The 16811-nt window shown below is 36.9% G+C and overlaps 1 protein-coding gene across 1 annotated transcript in view; it reads left to right on the top strand.

Annotated features, from left to right (window-relative positions):
* SAMD3 (sterile alpha motif domain containing 3) overlaps window positions 1-16529 on the top strand; it is a 68612-nt gene extending 52083 nt beyond the window's left edge. The window contains 4 exon segments of the mRNA XM_056818761.1: window positions 8737-8937; window positions 14182-14353; window positions 14839-14921; window positions 15980-16529. Of these exon segments, the coding sequence (XP_056674739.1) occupies window positions 8737-8937; window positions 14182-14353; window positions 14839-14921; window positions 15980-16255 (732 nt within the window). The 3' untranslated portion in view covers window positions 16256-16529.
* The last annotated feature ends 282 nt before the right edge of the window (window positions 16530-16811 follow it).

The raw sequence follows: 16811 nt of genomic DNA, 5'->3' as shown, positions 1-16811 counted from the left end.
ATTATAATCACAATCAAATCAACCTATATGTTTGTAAAAAATAAAGTTGAAAGGATGCTGCCCAGATCCATTCATCATTGCTAAATGTTACAGCTGCAAAAACCCCAATTATGACTCTGAAGGACATGTTTTGCAACACAAGCACTTCCTAATGTGACCCCCCAAGCTATTGACCATATTTACCACTTAAATATACGGACAAGAATTAGGCACTTCCTCTACACTGATGTCCTTTCAGATCTCTGCTGTGAGTCACTGCATCCTCAGCCACCTCCATCCTTCAATGCCTAACAGCATCACTGCTGCCAAGGTTGCTCCTGCCTGCCTCAGTAGGCCTGGCTGTTTCAAGCTGGGGGGAGCATTCTCCTTTTAACTGCTTATCTCCCACCTATAGGGACTCAGAGGAAAAACAAAAAAACCTTAACTTTTCCGTATTTAGCTGAGTTATGCTTTCTTCTAACTTTTTATTAAACAATCTATAGATAGTCTGTTCATCTGATCAATTGGGATCTCCTTAGGATAAAAACTTCCAAAATCTAAGAAAATTGAGGCAATATTTTGAAGAGAATCTACATTGTATTGATAGAAAACATGGTTTGGAAGCATAATTGTGCTTTTCTTTATCATGCTAGTAAGAATATTATTTATTTAGATTCTTCTCTCCACACTTAAAAGCACAATTTATTCAACTCTATCCCTGTCTCACTTGTATTGTACATATAGTAACGGTGTTTAGTGGTATTTTGTCTACTTAATCAATAAGCACTTATCATGTTCCTACTCTGTCGATTCTTGTTTTAACAGCTAGAGATAATAAAAAGACAAAAATGGAATAATCCTTCGAGTCATTTTATCAGAAGTTATTTAAAGTACAAACAAACTAAAACCCCAGAAAAAAAGTCAGGAACAGATGAGAACTATCGTATTGGACCTCACAACCATTCCATGAATCTAACTTTGTTGTCTCCTCCTTTTTAAATGTTAAATTCCTTTAGTAGACCATCTAAAATCATTGTTTTCCTTCCTTTTCTGTCACTCTTTTTTTTTACTCTCTGTAGGCTGGCTTCTGACTTCAGCATTAAACTGAAATCACTCTCTCCAAATTTACTAATGATCTCCTAAGTTTCTAATTCTAACAATCTTTTCTCAATCCTCATCCTTCTTGATTTCTGCAAACTGTGACACTATCATCATCTACTCCATGATACCCTTTTTCTCTATGGATTTTTGCCATCTAGATATATCTTTCATTAGTTCTCTTCTTATGTGTCTGATTTTCCTTCTCTGACTCCTTTGGTGGATCTTCCTCCACATCATGCTCACTGACTATGGGTATGCCCCAGGGATATTTCCTGAGTCCCCCTTCTCTTCTCTGTACTATCTTACTTGATGATTTTGTTAGCTCCCCTGGTTTCAACTATTATCTCTATGCTAATGAATTTGAGATGTATTTCATTGAGATCTAAACTCTAGCCTTCTATCTCCAACTACCATTAGACATATCAAACTTGATGTCCTGTCTTAAACTCAACATGTCCAAAACCAATCATTATTTTTTTCAACAAAATCTTCCCCTTTTCTTAAATCTTCTATTACTGTGGAAAGTACTATTATTCTCCCAGTCACCAAGGCTGACAACCTTGATATTACCCTTGACTTCTCTCTCTCAATCTTAATATTCAGTCTGTTGCCAAGTCTAATCATTTCTACCTTCCCAACATCTATTGTATATGTCCTCTTCTTATCATGTAGACAACACACCTTGGTGCAGACCCATACCACTTCATGCTGGACTATTATAATAGCCTTCTAGTTGGTCGACTTCCCTCGAACTCTCTCCTCACTCCAATGCATACTCCAACCAGCTGCTAAAGTAATTTTTCTAAAACACAAGTCTCTCCATAGAACCTCCCACCCCACCCGATAAACACCAGTGGCTCCCAATTACTTCCATAATCAGATATAAAATCCTTTTTTGGGTTTTTGAAGACTCACATAGCCTGACTATTCTTACACTTTCAGGTAAGAATACCAGGTAAGGTGCCCTTACATCTTACATTCTTAACAATAAAGTGCCACTGGCTGGCTTCCTGTCTGTTTTTTCACATAAACTTTCTGTCTCCCATCTCTAATCATTTGCACAAGCTTTCTCCCATGCCTGGAAGTCTTTTCCTCTTCACCTCTATCCCCTGGCTTTGCTGGCTCATGTTAGTGCCTTTCTTCAAAGATTATCTTTAATTTATCCTCTCCATAATTTGTAAAAAGTTGTTTGCATGTTGACTCCTTCATTTGATTATAAACTCCCTGAGGGTAGGAACTGCTTTGTCCTTTTGGGGGATAATACTAGTATTTACAACAATACTTGGCACATAGAAGGCATTTGATAAATTGTCCTTGACTTGATCTCCTTGTCTTTGTTCTTATAATTTCCCAATGCCTGGAGTGTTCTTCCTTTCTATCTCTAACTACTGAAATCCTACATGTATTTTTAAAATAATATTTAATTATCCAAATTACATGTAATAACAATTTTTCACATATATTTTCTGAACTTATAAGACCCAAATTGTCTCCTTCCTCTCCTTTTCCCATCCTCTTCCTAGAGTTATTCACGTATTATCACTACATATCTTTTAAGGCACATGCAAAATGCTAATTCCTCCCCATTAGTTTCCCTGATATTTCAGAAACAAAAATTACCTTTTCTTTTTTAAAATCTTCATAGCCCATTACATTCATTATGTTCTAATTTATAAGCTAGAGAGGACAAGATTTTTGTCCTTTTTATCTCTATCTAGTGGTGGTTGAATGGCAAATGATGATTGTTTTTCAGCCACATTTATTCATACCTCATACCTCAACATTCTACAACTGATTCTTTACCTATATGAGTTTTCCAGCAAAAACAATCTTTTGATGCTCTGGAAAGTTGTAACCAAAATGTCCAAAAACAAAAAACAAAACAAAACAAAAAGCTCTGGGACTCCAGTCAGAGATAACATTCTGCAAAACAAATCAGTGTTAAACCTTCCCTTCCCTCTAATGCCTCCTTTCAACTGAATTCTCAGTAAGTAAGCCTAGACTAGGAAATGCCTGTGATGAACAATATTTATAAATACACATTAAGCGTTTAAAATAAAGAATGATAAATAGACTTTCCTTAAAACAAAAAAAAAAGATAAACAGAGAACTTTGGAGAGAAAGGAATCATAGATCTACTCCTTTGGAGTTGGTAGGATAAGAGAATCCCAATGGCATGGTGTTTGTCATAACATTTCTTATACCTGATTGGCCTCCACAGGTCCTATACTGATGTCTTTTTATTCTTCTGCACTTCCACTCTCCAACTCCACAAGGCTTCCTGTGGTCAACCATATTCTAGTTCTGTGCCTCCTTCCTTCCTTCCTTCCTTCCTTCCTTCCTTCCTTCCTTCCTTCCTTCCTTCCTTCCTTCCTTCCTTCCTTCCTTCCTTCCTTCCTTCCTTCCTTCCTTCCTTCCTTCCTTCCTTCCTTCCTTCCTTCCTTCCTTCCTTCCTTCCTTCCTTCCTTCCTTCCTTCCTTCCTTCCTGCAGCTCTTTAGTAGAGGTACACAGGTAATACTCTACAAACAGCCCCAGGCCTAGACTGACTTGAACTGATGAACTGTGAGTGCCTCCAGGCCTAAAATAATAGCTATTTTTAAAGACCTCCAAGAGACACAGGCAACTTTTTTCCCAAAGACTTCCTCTTCCTGGGAAAGGATGTTCAAATTATGATAAGGGATATTAAATCAATTGGCTAGAGATCAATTCTTTCTCTTATATTTGCATCACTAAAAGCCCCCAGCGCAGGGGACACAGTAAACTCTTGATAAAGTTTCTTACAATGAAGAAATGAAATGAGACATATTTAAGACAGAAATTGGGAGGAAGTAGCTCTATCTCACCAGAGGTCTTCAAGTAAAGGCCAGATAACCATATCCTGGATATGTGGTAGAGAAAAGGTGTCAAACAAACAATGCCTCTGAATGTAGTCCATATCAGATTGGGATATAATTGAGAGATATTTTGCAAAATAAATAAAAATACAGTAGAATAGAGATAATATTACAGTATGAGGCTTTAAGCCATTATGCATCCCACAGAGATGCGTATGTATGGTTTAGTAGCCCCTATTTCTATTTGAGTTTGACACCACTGCTATTGAAGAAATCTGTTTTCTTATCTATGGTGTCTGAAGTCTCTTACAAATCTGAGATTCTATGATAGTAAGCTAAAGCTACTTTGGGTAACATTTCTTTTTCCCTGGAGTAACTTCTGTTTCTAAGACCAGACATAGATGGGCTATTTTCTCCCACCATGATTCTCCTATCTAGAAACAATTGGATGAGTATGGGTTCAACCTCTAGGACCTCCCTTTCATAATAATAATCTGGATGAGTCTTATTATCACTTTAGGTTTCTTCCGGAAACCTGGATACTGGAATTTGGATTATTTCTAGCCAAAGAGCTCTCAATTCCTATGCAAACATTAGTCTTCCATAGCATAGAATATGGAACAAACTTTCATACAACAAAGAATACAAACAATATTTTTACCTGGGACTTCTAGCCTCACCCTAGTGTTGAAGACCACCAAAGCAAAGAAAGAACTCAAGGGGTCTAGGGAATTGATTTCTTCCCCTCCCCCCCTTGATCCGTGTGGTCCATATGACTCATAGTACCAAGAAAGGGAATGGTCCAGATTTATGCTGCTATATCATAGCTCTGTTCCTTATTTTGGGGGCAGCAAGAGGTTCAGTGTATAAGAGTGCTGGACTGAGAGTCAGGAAGTTTCATCATACTGAGTTTATATCTGGGATGGGTTTTGTTATTCTGGACAAGTCCTTTAATCCTCTTTGACCAGCCCATAGTTTCATCCATCAGGACTATAAAAGGACAGTGAAGATTTATTGAATCTTCTAGAAGTCAACATGCATTTATTACTTATTATTACTCACCAATAAGCACTTACTATGTGCCAGGCGCTAGGGTGGTAGATTTGAGTTCTTTCAGTTCTGTTTGACTTTTCATGACCCTATTTGGGGTTTTCTTGATGAAGATACTGGAATGATTTGTCATTTCTTTCTCAAGATCATTTTACAGATGAGGAACTAAGGCAAAGAGGGTTAAATGGTTTGCCCAGGATCACTCAACTAATGTGTCTGAAGCCAGATTTGAACTCACAAAGATGAATCTTTCTGTTTTCAGGCCCAGAGCTCTATCTTAAATCCTTCTCCACTCACTTTTTTGGATGTGTTACCGTTTAAGATGCCTACAAAACATCTAATTAAAATGACCAATAGCAGCTGGTGATGTGAAACTGAAGATTAGATGAGACCTTAAAACTGGATAATGATATCTATGAATCATCAGCATAAAGAGAAGAGTTGAAGCCATTGGAGCTGATGAGATCACTAGGCAAGATTATGGGTGAAAAGTGCCCAGATAACAGGGTGTTAGTGAACACCCACATGTAATAGGCTTAATAAAGAGGAACATCCAGCAAAAGAGACTAAGGATCAGTCAGATATGTAGAAGGCAACCAGAAGATACCAAGGGTCACAAAAAACTAGAAAGAATGGAATAGGCAGTGAAGGATGTTCAAAAATGTTTTAGAAGTTGCAGAGAGATCAAGTAGAAAGAAGTCTGAGAAAAAAAGCATTAGATTTGGAAATTAAAGGATCATTGGTAAAAGCAGGGAGAGTTGAAAAGTAGTCACAAGCTAGCCTGCAGAGGGTTTAAAAGAGTGAAATGCAAGTGAAAACACTACTTAAGAATTGTGTCACAAAAGGGAAGAAATGGAATGAATAGCTAACAGGGATGGTTAAATCAAATAAAGGGTTTTGTTTTTGTTTTTGTTTTTCTTTAAGGACAAGGAAGACTTGGGCATGTTTCCACAGGAGAGGGAAGCAGACAGTATACAGGGAGAGATTCAAAACCATTTAGAGAGTGAGGATTATGGAAGGAACACTCTGTTAGAGCAGATGAGGGTGGAATGAAATCAAGGGTTCATATATAGAAGAATTCACCTTGACAAGAAGGGCCCTTTTTATGTGAGACAGGCAAAGAAGGTAGCATCAGGGAAGGCATATGTTGGATAAGGAGGAAGGAAAAAGAGGGAATTCTTGCTAAAAGGCCCTAATTCTTTTGGTGAAGTATGAAACAAAGTCCTCATCTCAGATGATGAGAAAGGGAGAGTGCCAGGGAAGGATGGCCATGAGGAGGAATGAAAAGGTTTGGAATTGCCACTATGGCAAGTAGAAAAGTAAACTAATTAGGGGGGGGGTATGGTGTGAAATATAAAAAGGGATTAGGGAGATATAAAAAGATGGCAATGAGGGTCCTGCCTCAATTGATATTGTATAGTCCTAGCTTCTAGCTGAGATGGAACACCTGCATTCCATTCACCTCTTCCCTACCTGAAGGTGTCCTGCTGTGCATGATCAATACCTCCCACAGAATCTCTTGTAGCTAGGGGGAAAACAAACAACCCAAAAGTTCTTATCATTTGCCTGAGTCCCATTGTCCATTCAAGTGACCAGGAACAGATTATACAGATTACTCTGAAGCTCATACACGCCTCAAAACAACTACAAAACTAGAAACATTGGAGGGTGAGCAACAAAGCTGTTTAGGAGACAGACTCATGTTTCCATTACATTTGTATCCCTACTGCTTAGCACAGCTCCCTCTGTGCATAATAAATCTTTGTTGAATGAGTTAACAAATGTGTCAGTGAGTGAATGAATTGCCCAGATAGTAGGGCAGATCAGTCAATATATCTGAAGTTTTCTTGTGTATCTAGCAAAAGGTATCTCGTCAGAGCATCTGCCAATATTGTTTTTAATTCTTGCAATAGGAACTTTCTGTCACATTCTGATGGATTAGATATTTTAATCTCCTTCTCTGTCCTTAACTGGTAGTCCCTGCTAATGACTTTATTAGAAAGATTGAGTTTTTCTTCTCAGAGTTAATCCAAAATTTGGCATAAGAAACCTTCATTTTACATAAATCAGTGGAAAAGAGGAGGCTCCAATTAATTTTTCAGTTCAACTGACTGCTAACTCGAATGCTATGATTCTTTTCTCTTACCTTTCCCCAGTCTAACCTCTGTAATTCCACATCTCAAAATGATAATAATAATATAAATTAATTCATGCAATGTAACCACAAGGGACTTTCCTCTGGATAGATGGATTGAACCTATGAAATGACAAATCTAAAACTGAAATCAAAAGGAACCTCCAAGATAGGAAACATCCACATGAACTCAATCAACAGTATCTCAACAAAGAAAAACTGAACACATTTCTAAATCATGCAGCTTTGTTTAGATGGTTGTTTGATGATGGCAATTCAGGTCACTGCAACAGAAGCTACAAAATAATCATTCTTAAGCTGCCCAGATCTGGTGATCATTTTAGGTTACACATTATGCAAGATATGACATTACTGGGTAGGAAAGCTTAGCCTTTCTCAACAGGGCATGATCCTGTGGCTAAGATGTATGAGATCAGTATCTTTCATGAACTGATAGACAACAAATCTTTATCCTAAAGATATAGATCTCAAAATATCATGGACAATTAAACCAATAAATTGTATTAGAATACAACCATTGTCTAAGACAGAATTGTTGCCTGTTTATTTAATAATACAGAGTAGCCTAGATATGGCATTGAACCACAAAAAATTAATAACATAATTTTAAGAGATGCTGCTATCCCAAATATTTATTATCTCTTAGCTGTTTGAAAAGCTTCCAAAGTACAGACTGAGGAGATCAAAATCATATAGGAGCAGGATACAATACATAACATCCCTCTTGTATTGTCTACTGCTGGAGTTGTAATGAGGATGTTTGCAGTGAACCTACAGAGGAAGAGCTCACTTACCTTTATTCAACTATACTATCATATTTAATTATAATATTATATACCTATATAGGAGTCCATAGAATAGAGTTCAAAGAGATAAAAGCAGGTTAATGACTAATTTCAGAACTGTTTCTATGTAAAACACAAAAAAGATGGAAATAATAACACATTTATATGGGATATTTCGATTGGTGAAGTATGCTTCTCATAATAGATCTGAGTTAGGCTGTGTAAATATCAATTTGTCCAGATGAGAAAACTGAGGATCAGATGGGTTAAGTAATAGAAGCAGAATTCAAATCCAGATTTTACTGACTCCAAGTTCAACAATACTCATCATGCCTTGAGTTCATTATTCTGAACATGAATTATTATTGTATATTATACTATAAATGTAGGATGTATACAATAGAGTTGAAGCCAAGTACTCTTGGGAATTATTTTGGAAGGAAAAAAAAAACTATTGTGATATGCTTCCTTCTCTTCTCTCTTCTCTGTAGCTTTTTTCTTCCTACTTTATCTTAATAATTGAATGAAGAAGGGGAAATGATGACCTTTGGGAATATCTGGTTTTACTGCTTAGTGAAGTGGTTTGGGAGATGCAATAACTCTGTGCCATATAGTGCAGATTAGCACAGTCATGGGGCCTAATTACCAGATTGTTTGCAATCTAATAGATTCTGTTTATTAGCACCCTACCTTAGAAGCTGAAGTGAAACTGTTAATAGTAATGCTTAACTAATCATTGCATTATTAAGTGTATACAGAAACAGATTGTAAACGCTATTTTTAAAGTCTCAAAATGCCTTCGAAAACTGATGATTTGTACATATTTTGCAGGAAGAAGATGCTTATTTAGATTCTGAGGTAGATGAACATATTAACTGGTTTCATCAAGAATATGTCAAAGCCGAAAAGAACTGGGGAGAAATTGACAATAGGATGAGCCGGACTCTGGAAATTCGAAGAAAGATGATTAACAACAAGACACCTTTGAAGGAAATTCTCAAAATGTTTCCTTTTTTGAAGTGCCCTTATCAGGTACATTTTCTTATTCATAATATATTGTCATTATATTCCCAATAATGCTCCTTCCCTTCCACCCCTAGACCCTGTCAGTACCCACTGGATTGTTAGACAAAACCAGTGGACATATTGTCTAATTTATAAAACAGATCATTCGTTTGGACTATTTTGGAAGTCAGGCTTTAGCATCCTCAATAGGAGAGTTTTCTAAAGCCAAATGTTAATTATCTAAGGCCCTGACAGGGAAGATGTGCCCTAAAGGCCACATTCTATTTATTGTCTGCTCACCTTCATGACTGATTCCTTCCCATGCTTGGAATTTAAAAAAAAAGTGAGGTGGCCAATAAAAACTTGATCATGGAAACTCAAAAAGTATGAGATCCCAAAAGCTAATGATACCAACTCCTACCTAAGTCACGAATCCTTTCACAACATCCCAAACAAATGATCACCAAGTCTCCACTGAAGAGCTCTAGTAATGAGATACTCACTATCTCCCAAGGCAGCTCTAATAGCTTCCAAAATCTTCCTATAAATTATCTCTCATTCTTGGTCCTACCCAATGCAACCAAACATAAGCCTAGTTGCTTCTTCTGCATGATAACTCTTCAATTATGTTTCTCTCCTCTCTGTCCTCATATGAATATTTGAATCTCCTCTTCATCCAAATTAGGCTTATTTGGATAGGCTCCAATTTGTCAGTGCCATTTTCTAAAATGTGGTATCCAGAACTGAACCAGGGCAGAGAAAATGAGACTTCATTCATTCTGGACACTGTACTTTGGCTAGTTGAAGCTGAAGACTGAATGACTTCTTTTGGCTACTAACTAATATTGATCTTGCAATATAGTCAAATTCCTGAATCTTTTTGAGATTAATGACGTTCTAGCTTCTATTCTAATGCCTCATTCTCTCCAATTACGATTTAATGAGATAGTTCCCTTATACTTTCCTAAAACATTTTTAAAAAATTAGTGGTCTCAATGTATCTACCACATCTTTCCTTTACAGATCTTTATTATGAATGAATATAAATTAAAATTCCAATTTTATATCAAATACTCTTTCTAATATATTTATAAATATGTACTTTAAACTTATTTTCACTTTCTTAGTGTGATTCTAATAGAAAGATATTAAAAGAAATAATTAATGTTATGGTGATATTCAGGTAATAAATTATATTAACAAAATTCAGCTAAGTAGCATTGGGTGAAACATCCCAAATCTCCAGGGCATATATTGACATTATTATATGAAAATATCTTAAGAGGAAGAAGTATATGATCCTTTTGTTTTGTTTCACTGTGAACTTTATGACTTGCTATTTTCCTTTACATCTCTGCTTTCTATCAGTCTAAGAAATGAGTGATTGTTAAGAGAGAAAAGTGTCTAAAAATTCCTCTTTCTTAAATCTCTAAAGTAATCTTGCATGGTTTTAACACATGTAAGGGAAATGTTTTATTGAAGTGGAGTCCTAAAAAGTGCATTTTTTCTAATGAGTCAAATTTCTTTTCTTTTGATAAATTAACCAACCAATAATCTTGCACACTCCTCAGTCAGTTATGTGACAAGATGTGGGTCTGCTGTAGAATGTTACACAAGGGCACTTCCCCTGTCATGTTTCCATCAATGATACAAGCATATTCCTATAAAAAAATGATAGAGATGAGGAAGTAAACTTGTAATTTGGCAGTCTTTTTGGTCACTTTTTTCAGTAGTAATACTATCTATGATTTTTTTCCTTATCTTCAAGCATCTTCCTGTCTCAATTATGTTCAGAATCAGCTTCTCAGTTCCCCTCAATCCACTCTCACCATATGGTTTTCCTCTGATCCAGATGCTCTTTTCATCTTCATGTTCCTTACTGCAATTTCTACTTCCTCATTTGGCACATTAGGGCCTAAAATTTTAAAGTTCAAATATGATAGTTTCAATATCTTTGAATGAAAAAAAGACTTTCATTGAAAATGACATATTTCATTTTTATCTCTTGTCTGACTTCCAGTTCCAGCTTTTATTTTTTTATATCTAGACCAGATAGAGGCCCATTTTGGTAAATATTACAACTCTTTCTAACTGGTTCATCATGTCAATTATCAAGGGTTAATGAATATCAGCTCTTGACAGTGGAATTCATGTCTGTAGTCATGGTGGAAATGAAATTCCCCATTGTTTTTGTTTTCATTTCCCTCCCACACACAAATAGTCTTGAGGCTCCTGTGGGAGGTGGGAGAATAAGGTGAGCCTGTCTTCTATTTTTTCTTTAAGAATTCATGTAGAAAGGCAGCTGGATGGCTCAGTGGATTGAGAGCCAGTCCTAGAGAAAGGAGATCTTCAGTTACAATCTGGCCTCAGACACTTCCTAGCTGTGTGACCCCAAGCAAGTCACTTAATCCCCACTGCCTAGTTCATACCAGTGTTCTGCCTTGGAACCAATACATAGTATTGATTCCAAGATGGAAGGTAAAGGTTTTAATTAAAACAAGAAGTCATACAAGTATATCATCTCTTAACTCTGCTAAATGTCAGGAAACCAAAAGTGGTCTTCCCCAAACTAGGCTTATCATATAGCCATTTGGTTCTGCTAGGCAACTTCTTTGCTTTTGATGTATTAAAAGCATCATGGTAGGGTCATTCTTGGGAAAGGAACACTAGCTTAGAGTTTGACTCTAGGCTATGGCTGGATGCCATGTTGCTTTTCTAGGTAATATATTCAATAAGGTTGGATAACTCCTTCAAGTCTCATATGATGCTTGGTTTAGGCTGCACCAGCCATCTGATTTTCCAGCATCATGTGGGAACAAGGAAGATTATATTATATTTGGGCTGAATAATTTGCATGTTGTCCCAGGAAGACTCACTGGTCCATAGGTCATTGATCCAGACTGATGAGTTTCTAGTGTTTTGAGAACAATTCAAGCCGTGTAGGATCTGGGGTGCTTGTTTTCTCTGGACCAGAACTGAGATCAGGAAAACACATAGATGACCTCTGAATCTTTTGTAACCAAGATCTACAAGAGGGAGGGGAAATAAGGCATTTATTAAGTGCCTACTATGTGCCAGACACCATAGTGAGAACGTTACAAATATTATGACACTCCTGAGAGGTGGATGTTATTATTGTCCTTAGTTAATGGTTGAGGAAACTGAGGCAGACAGAGGTTAAAGGCCTTGTCCTAGGTCACACAGCTAGGAAGTGTCTAAAGCCACATTAGAACCTGACCTGACTGACTTCACGTTCAGCACTCTGTCCACTGAGTGACCTGGTTGCTGAAAGGTAGGCATCAGACAGTTTGATCTCAAGGGTAAGGATTTTTTCCATCTAGAGATGAGTAAGAGAAATTATATTTGAAGAACTACTGGAGATGGTGGAAGGCAACCCTGGATGGAGGTCCATCAGGTCCTGGATTCAAATAGAATGGGGCAGAACTTAGGAATTAAATGAAAAGATTCCTTTCTTTTGGGGCCTATTATGCTCCTCTTAACAGGGCAAACCTCTTACTCTGGGAAAACCTCTGAATGTAGTTGATACCTATTTTTCCATTTATGTGAGTTAAAGGAAACCCAAATACTCTACAAGTTTTCAAGGTTCCAAATTCAAATATAAGGAACATGACACCTTTTTTGTTCTTTCCCAAAGATACAAAGTTCTCAGCAGAGCCTATAAACAATGCAGAAAACAGAATGAATTCACTGTTATTTTTTTTAAACCCTTACCTTCTTGTCTTAGAATCAATACTAAGTATCAGTTCCTAATCAGAAGAATGGTAAGGGATAGGCAACTGGGGTTAAGTGACTTGTCCAGAGTCACAGCTGGAAAGTGTCTGAGGTCACACTTGAATCCAGGACCTTCCTTCTCCAGGCCTGGTTCTCTATTCTCTGAGCCACCTAGATGCACCTAGATTCAGTTTTTAAATTATAAATTAATAATAACAAAAGTTAAAATAAATTATTTTGTTATTTTATTTCTAATGATTATATAGAATTATAATTATTTATGATTATTAAAATATAAAATAAAATTTAAAAAATTTCAATTCTCCTTCCTTAAAAAAATAAATTGTTTGCTTTCTCACAAGATCCTATAGTCTGCCATACTCAGAGATTCAGGGTCTGAATTCCTCTCGGAAGGGAACTTAAGGCTGCGAAATGCTCAACAGCCCAATGTTCTAGTGAACCTCTCTTAAACTACCCTGAGGGTTTGGATTTACCTTGAAGACAAACACCTGGAGCATACTGCATGCCAGACAAGCCCTGTTCCCACTGACCCCAATCCTATCCAAATAACTCACTCTGCTAGTGGACTGCAAAGTCCGAATCCCTTGCCCCTTTGTATCAGCCCCCAATTCCCTTGTCAGGGCTCCTCCAAGGAAAGAGAACCAGAGGTGCAATTTTCTTCTCTTGACCAGAGGTGTTCTGTTGACATTTTCCTTACCTAGGAAGAAAACTAATTCCCAGAATTCTTGAACTCAGAGTTCCTTGCAGTGTGAGGTTTGCATATCCTGTGAAGTCCCCTTTCTCTATATAAAAGGTTGGTTTTCAGGATTGTATTTACTAGGAGAGCTCTAGGACTCTTCCTTAGGAGGCTAAGCATTTCTTGGACTAAATGAGTGAAGAGTTCCTCTCCAGAGAATCTTAATACTCTTCCATTCCTCCTTCTTGAATTGAGCTCAGAGTCTCCAGGTAGCAGGAGTGGACCCAATATTCCCTAGACTGCAATAGCACTTGACCTCAATAGGTTCCTGGCAAAGGGCTTGGAGAATGCTGGAAAGTCTGCCACAAATTTGGCTCCAATTTAAAGTAAGATTCAATATAAACGTGTTGACAAATGAACACGGGAAGGTTGGTAGGTGCCCAACCAACCAGGATGATATCATACTTGAGCACAGATAATCTTCAGAAATTTACCCATTAAAACAATTCCATGCCATGTTCTGACAGGGTCTTGGAAGAGCTACTAGTCTACTCCGTGGTCCCTTGCCCCTCTGAAGTAAAAAAATCAACATCTAAAGGAGGTTTACCTCTCAGATAACATACAGTTTATTACCAGGTCCCTTTCTTGGTAAGATCTGCCAGAATTTGTGACTTGAGGAAAACTCTTTTGAGAACTCTGCGTCTTAAAAGATTGTAGAGGAGACTTAAAACTACTAAGACTTCAAATCAGTAGCTGATCCTAAAATCAGTTCACATCTGAGTTTTGTATATTTGGCTGGCTTTCCTTGGTATTAATATTACCTTGTCTTCCCTTTTTGTCAGCTATTCAGAGAATTCCAGCTTCTCACCAGAACCGACATTTATAAGAAAACACGGCAGATTTTGGAGACCTATTCAGAAAATATACTGACCTCTTTTTCAGTGGTGGAAAATCCAATCACTGCTATGTTGCATGAGAGAATGAAGCAACTTACAGATGAAGACATCCTGAAATGTTAGTAAAAACAGCCTAAGAGAGTATTAGTGGTAGAGCATGCAGTACCAGTCAGGTACAATTTAACCAATCAGCTTAATTAGAGACAATCCTGTTTATGATGCATTTTCCTAAAGGAATTGAGTAGGGAATACTTTGCCTAAAAGAATTGCTGGCTCTGGGGCAGGTGGTTAAGTGGAGTGGAAGCCAAGCCAAGAGATGGGAAATTCTGGGTTCAAATTTATGCCTATGACAATTCCTAGCTGTGTGACCCTGGGCAAGTCAAGTCAGTTAACTCCCATTGTTTTGCCCTTATCAGTCTTCTGCCTTGGAACCAACTCACAGTATTGATTCTAAGACAGAAGCTAAGGGTTAAAAAAAATTGTTGGCTTATGCAAAACATATGCTGCAGGAAAAAAATAAAAAGCAAAACAAACAACTTAAGAGTTTGAATGTAGAGTCTATTTTGTTTTCATTTGGGTTGTAATCATGTTTGCTTTTGACAGATATGAAGATGACAGCCACATGTTTACTTCTACCAGATGTCTTCGGTGATGATCCTACACTATTTGTTGTTGTGAATGAGGAGGTATGCAAATGTGTCAGAAAATATCAGTTATGCTAAAACATTGGCGTATTTTGAGGAGAATGTTTACTGACTGTTTATTGTCTTTTTAAAGACAGAAAACTTCATTTCACTCCATTTTGCAAATTCAATTTCTTAGATTGAAATTGAACATTTAGAATGGGAGGGTCTTGGATTTTGTTCTCAGCTGTTGTGTTCTCAGTCGTAGCCTACAGATTCCTCAGTACAGTTTGAAGGGACCTTAAAGTCCATCGCAATCAACCCTCTTATTTTATAGACAAGGGGCAGAGTGATCAAGTGACTTGCCCATACAGCTATACAGTTATACAGCTAGTGGATGTGGTGGGATTCAAATCAGGTCTTTCTACCTTGAAATGCAATGCTATATCCACTATACACAGCTGCTTCTCTTTGTATGCTCCTTCATGACAAAAGTTATTTATTAAAATAGTCCTCCTTTTTTCCAATGAAATATCACACAGGCTGAATTTTCTTCATATTCTCCAACCAAAACAAACTCTTGCAGCAGATTTATTACAGAAACAGATAAAATAATCCAGCTGTCTTCCAAGCTAGACTTTAAAGACATTTGGAAAAAAAAATATGTAAAATGATGACACTCTTTTCATTAATTTTTCTGTCTTTGGAAAAGTTATTTTTCATAACATATTTTAGCAACTTATTTATTTTCATTATTGTTGATAGTTATTTTAAATGAAAAATCAGTATTTTAAAATTTTACTCATTTTAATTTCTAAGATAGATTGAGAAACAGAAATACAACCCACATAAACTAAAACTATTTGGGGTCTTCAGTAACTTTTAAGAGTGTAAAAGAGTCCAGAAACCAAAAATTTTGAAAGTAATTGCTTTAAAGTAAGACAAGTAATCAAAACCACTTCTTATTCCACTGGATTTGTTTTGCCAAGTTTACCATCTGGTTTAATAATTCTTTCAGATTGTTTCCTATAATAATCCAGTTCAGATAGCAATGTGGTCTATTTCTTGAATGTACTGATATTAAATAATCCCTTCATTTCTTTTTTTCTTTTTCATTCCAGGTGCAAGTGTCTACACCAGTCTTAAAAGTTAAAAACCCCTTCAACATCAATGCTTGTGAATTTACTCTGTATCTTGAAAAAGAAAAACTGACCCAAGTCGATGACTGCACTATGGCCCTGGCTGCTCTCATTGCGGCATTCCATGTATTTGGCATTCAATACCCCAGGAGGTTGTATCACACACTGAACTTTTTAGACACGCTGATCTTTGATATGAGTGGTCCTTCTATAAAAGAACTGAGGAAAAGTGAAGAATTTCAACATCCACTCATTTAATAACACCTAAGATCCTGTGAAATTTTATTTTTAAAGATTGATTTGTTGTGCAAGGGACAGATACTAGTGTTGTCAACTATGTATATTTATATTAGAGAAATGTTCCTGTATCTGAGTTTTATGCCTCATTCATCTTTTCTTACACTTTAAAAGATTAAAATTATTTTATGACATCCCACACCACAATGGCTTTGGGGTCTCATTGTTGAGAATTTTCCTGCTAACAGTCCAGATTATAAGCCACCTAATGCCTTCTCATTCTGTATAGATCTGGTCTATACCCTTCCATAGGATCCTTCATGAGAAATCTACTCAATATGCTGGAGATCATCCTTTAGGCATTCCTTTCAGTGTGTATTCCTTTCAGCAGAATATGTAGGCTGCCCATCTTATTCATTCTTGCTACATGATGAGTCCACCTTAGCATGACACAGTGGGAAGAGTTAGATTTGGAGGCAGAAGATGTGGGTTCAAATCCTGGATTTTCCACTTAGTATCTCTGGGACCCTGGACAGCACTTAACTTACCTGGATCTCATTTTCCTATCATCCCTTTC

This window comes from Monodelphis domestica, chromosome 2 (assembly GCF_027887165.1).
Source record: "Monodelphis domestica isolate mMonDom1 chromosome 2, mMonDom1.pri, whole genome shotgun sequence".
NCBI classification, from domain to species: domain Eukaryota; kingdom Metazoa; phylum Chordata; class Mammalia; order Didelphimorphia; family Didelphidae; genus Monodelphis; species Monodelphis domestica.
Note: the sequence above shows the minus strand (reverse complement) of the source record. Positions and strands in the feature narration are given on the sequence as shown.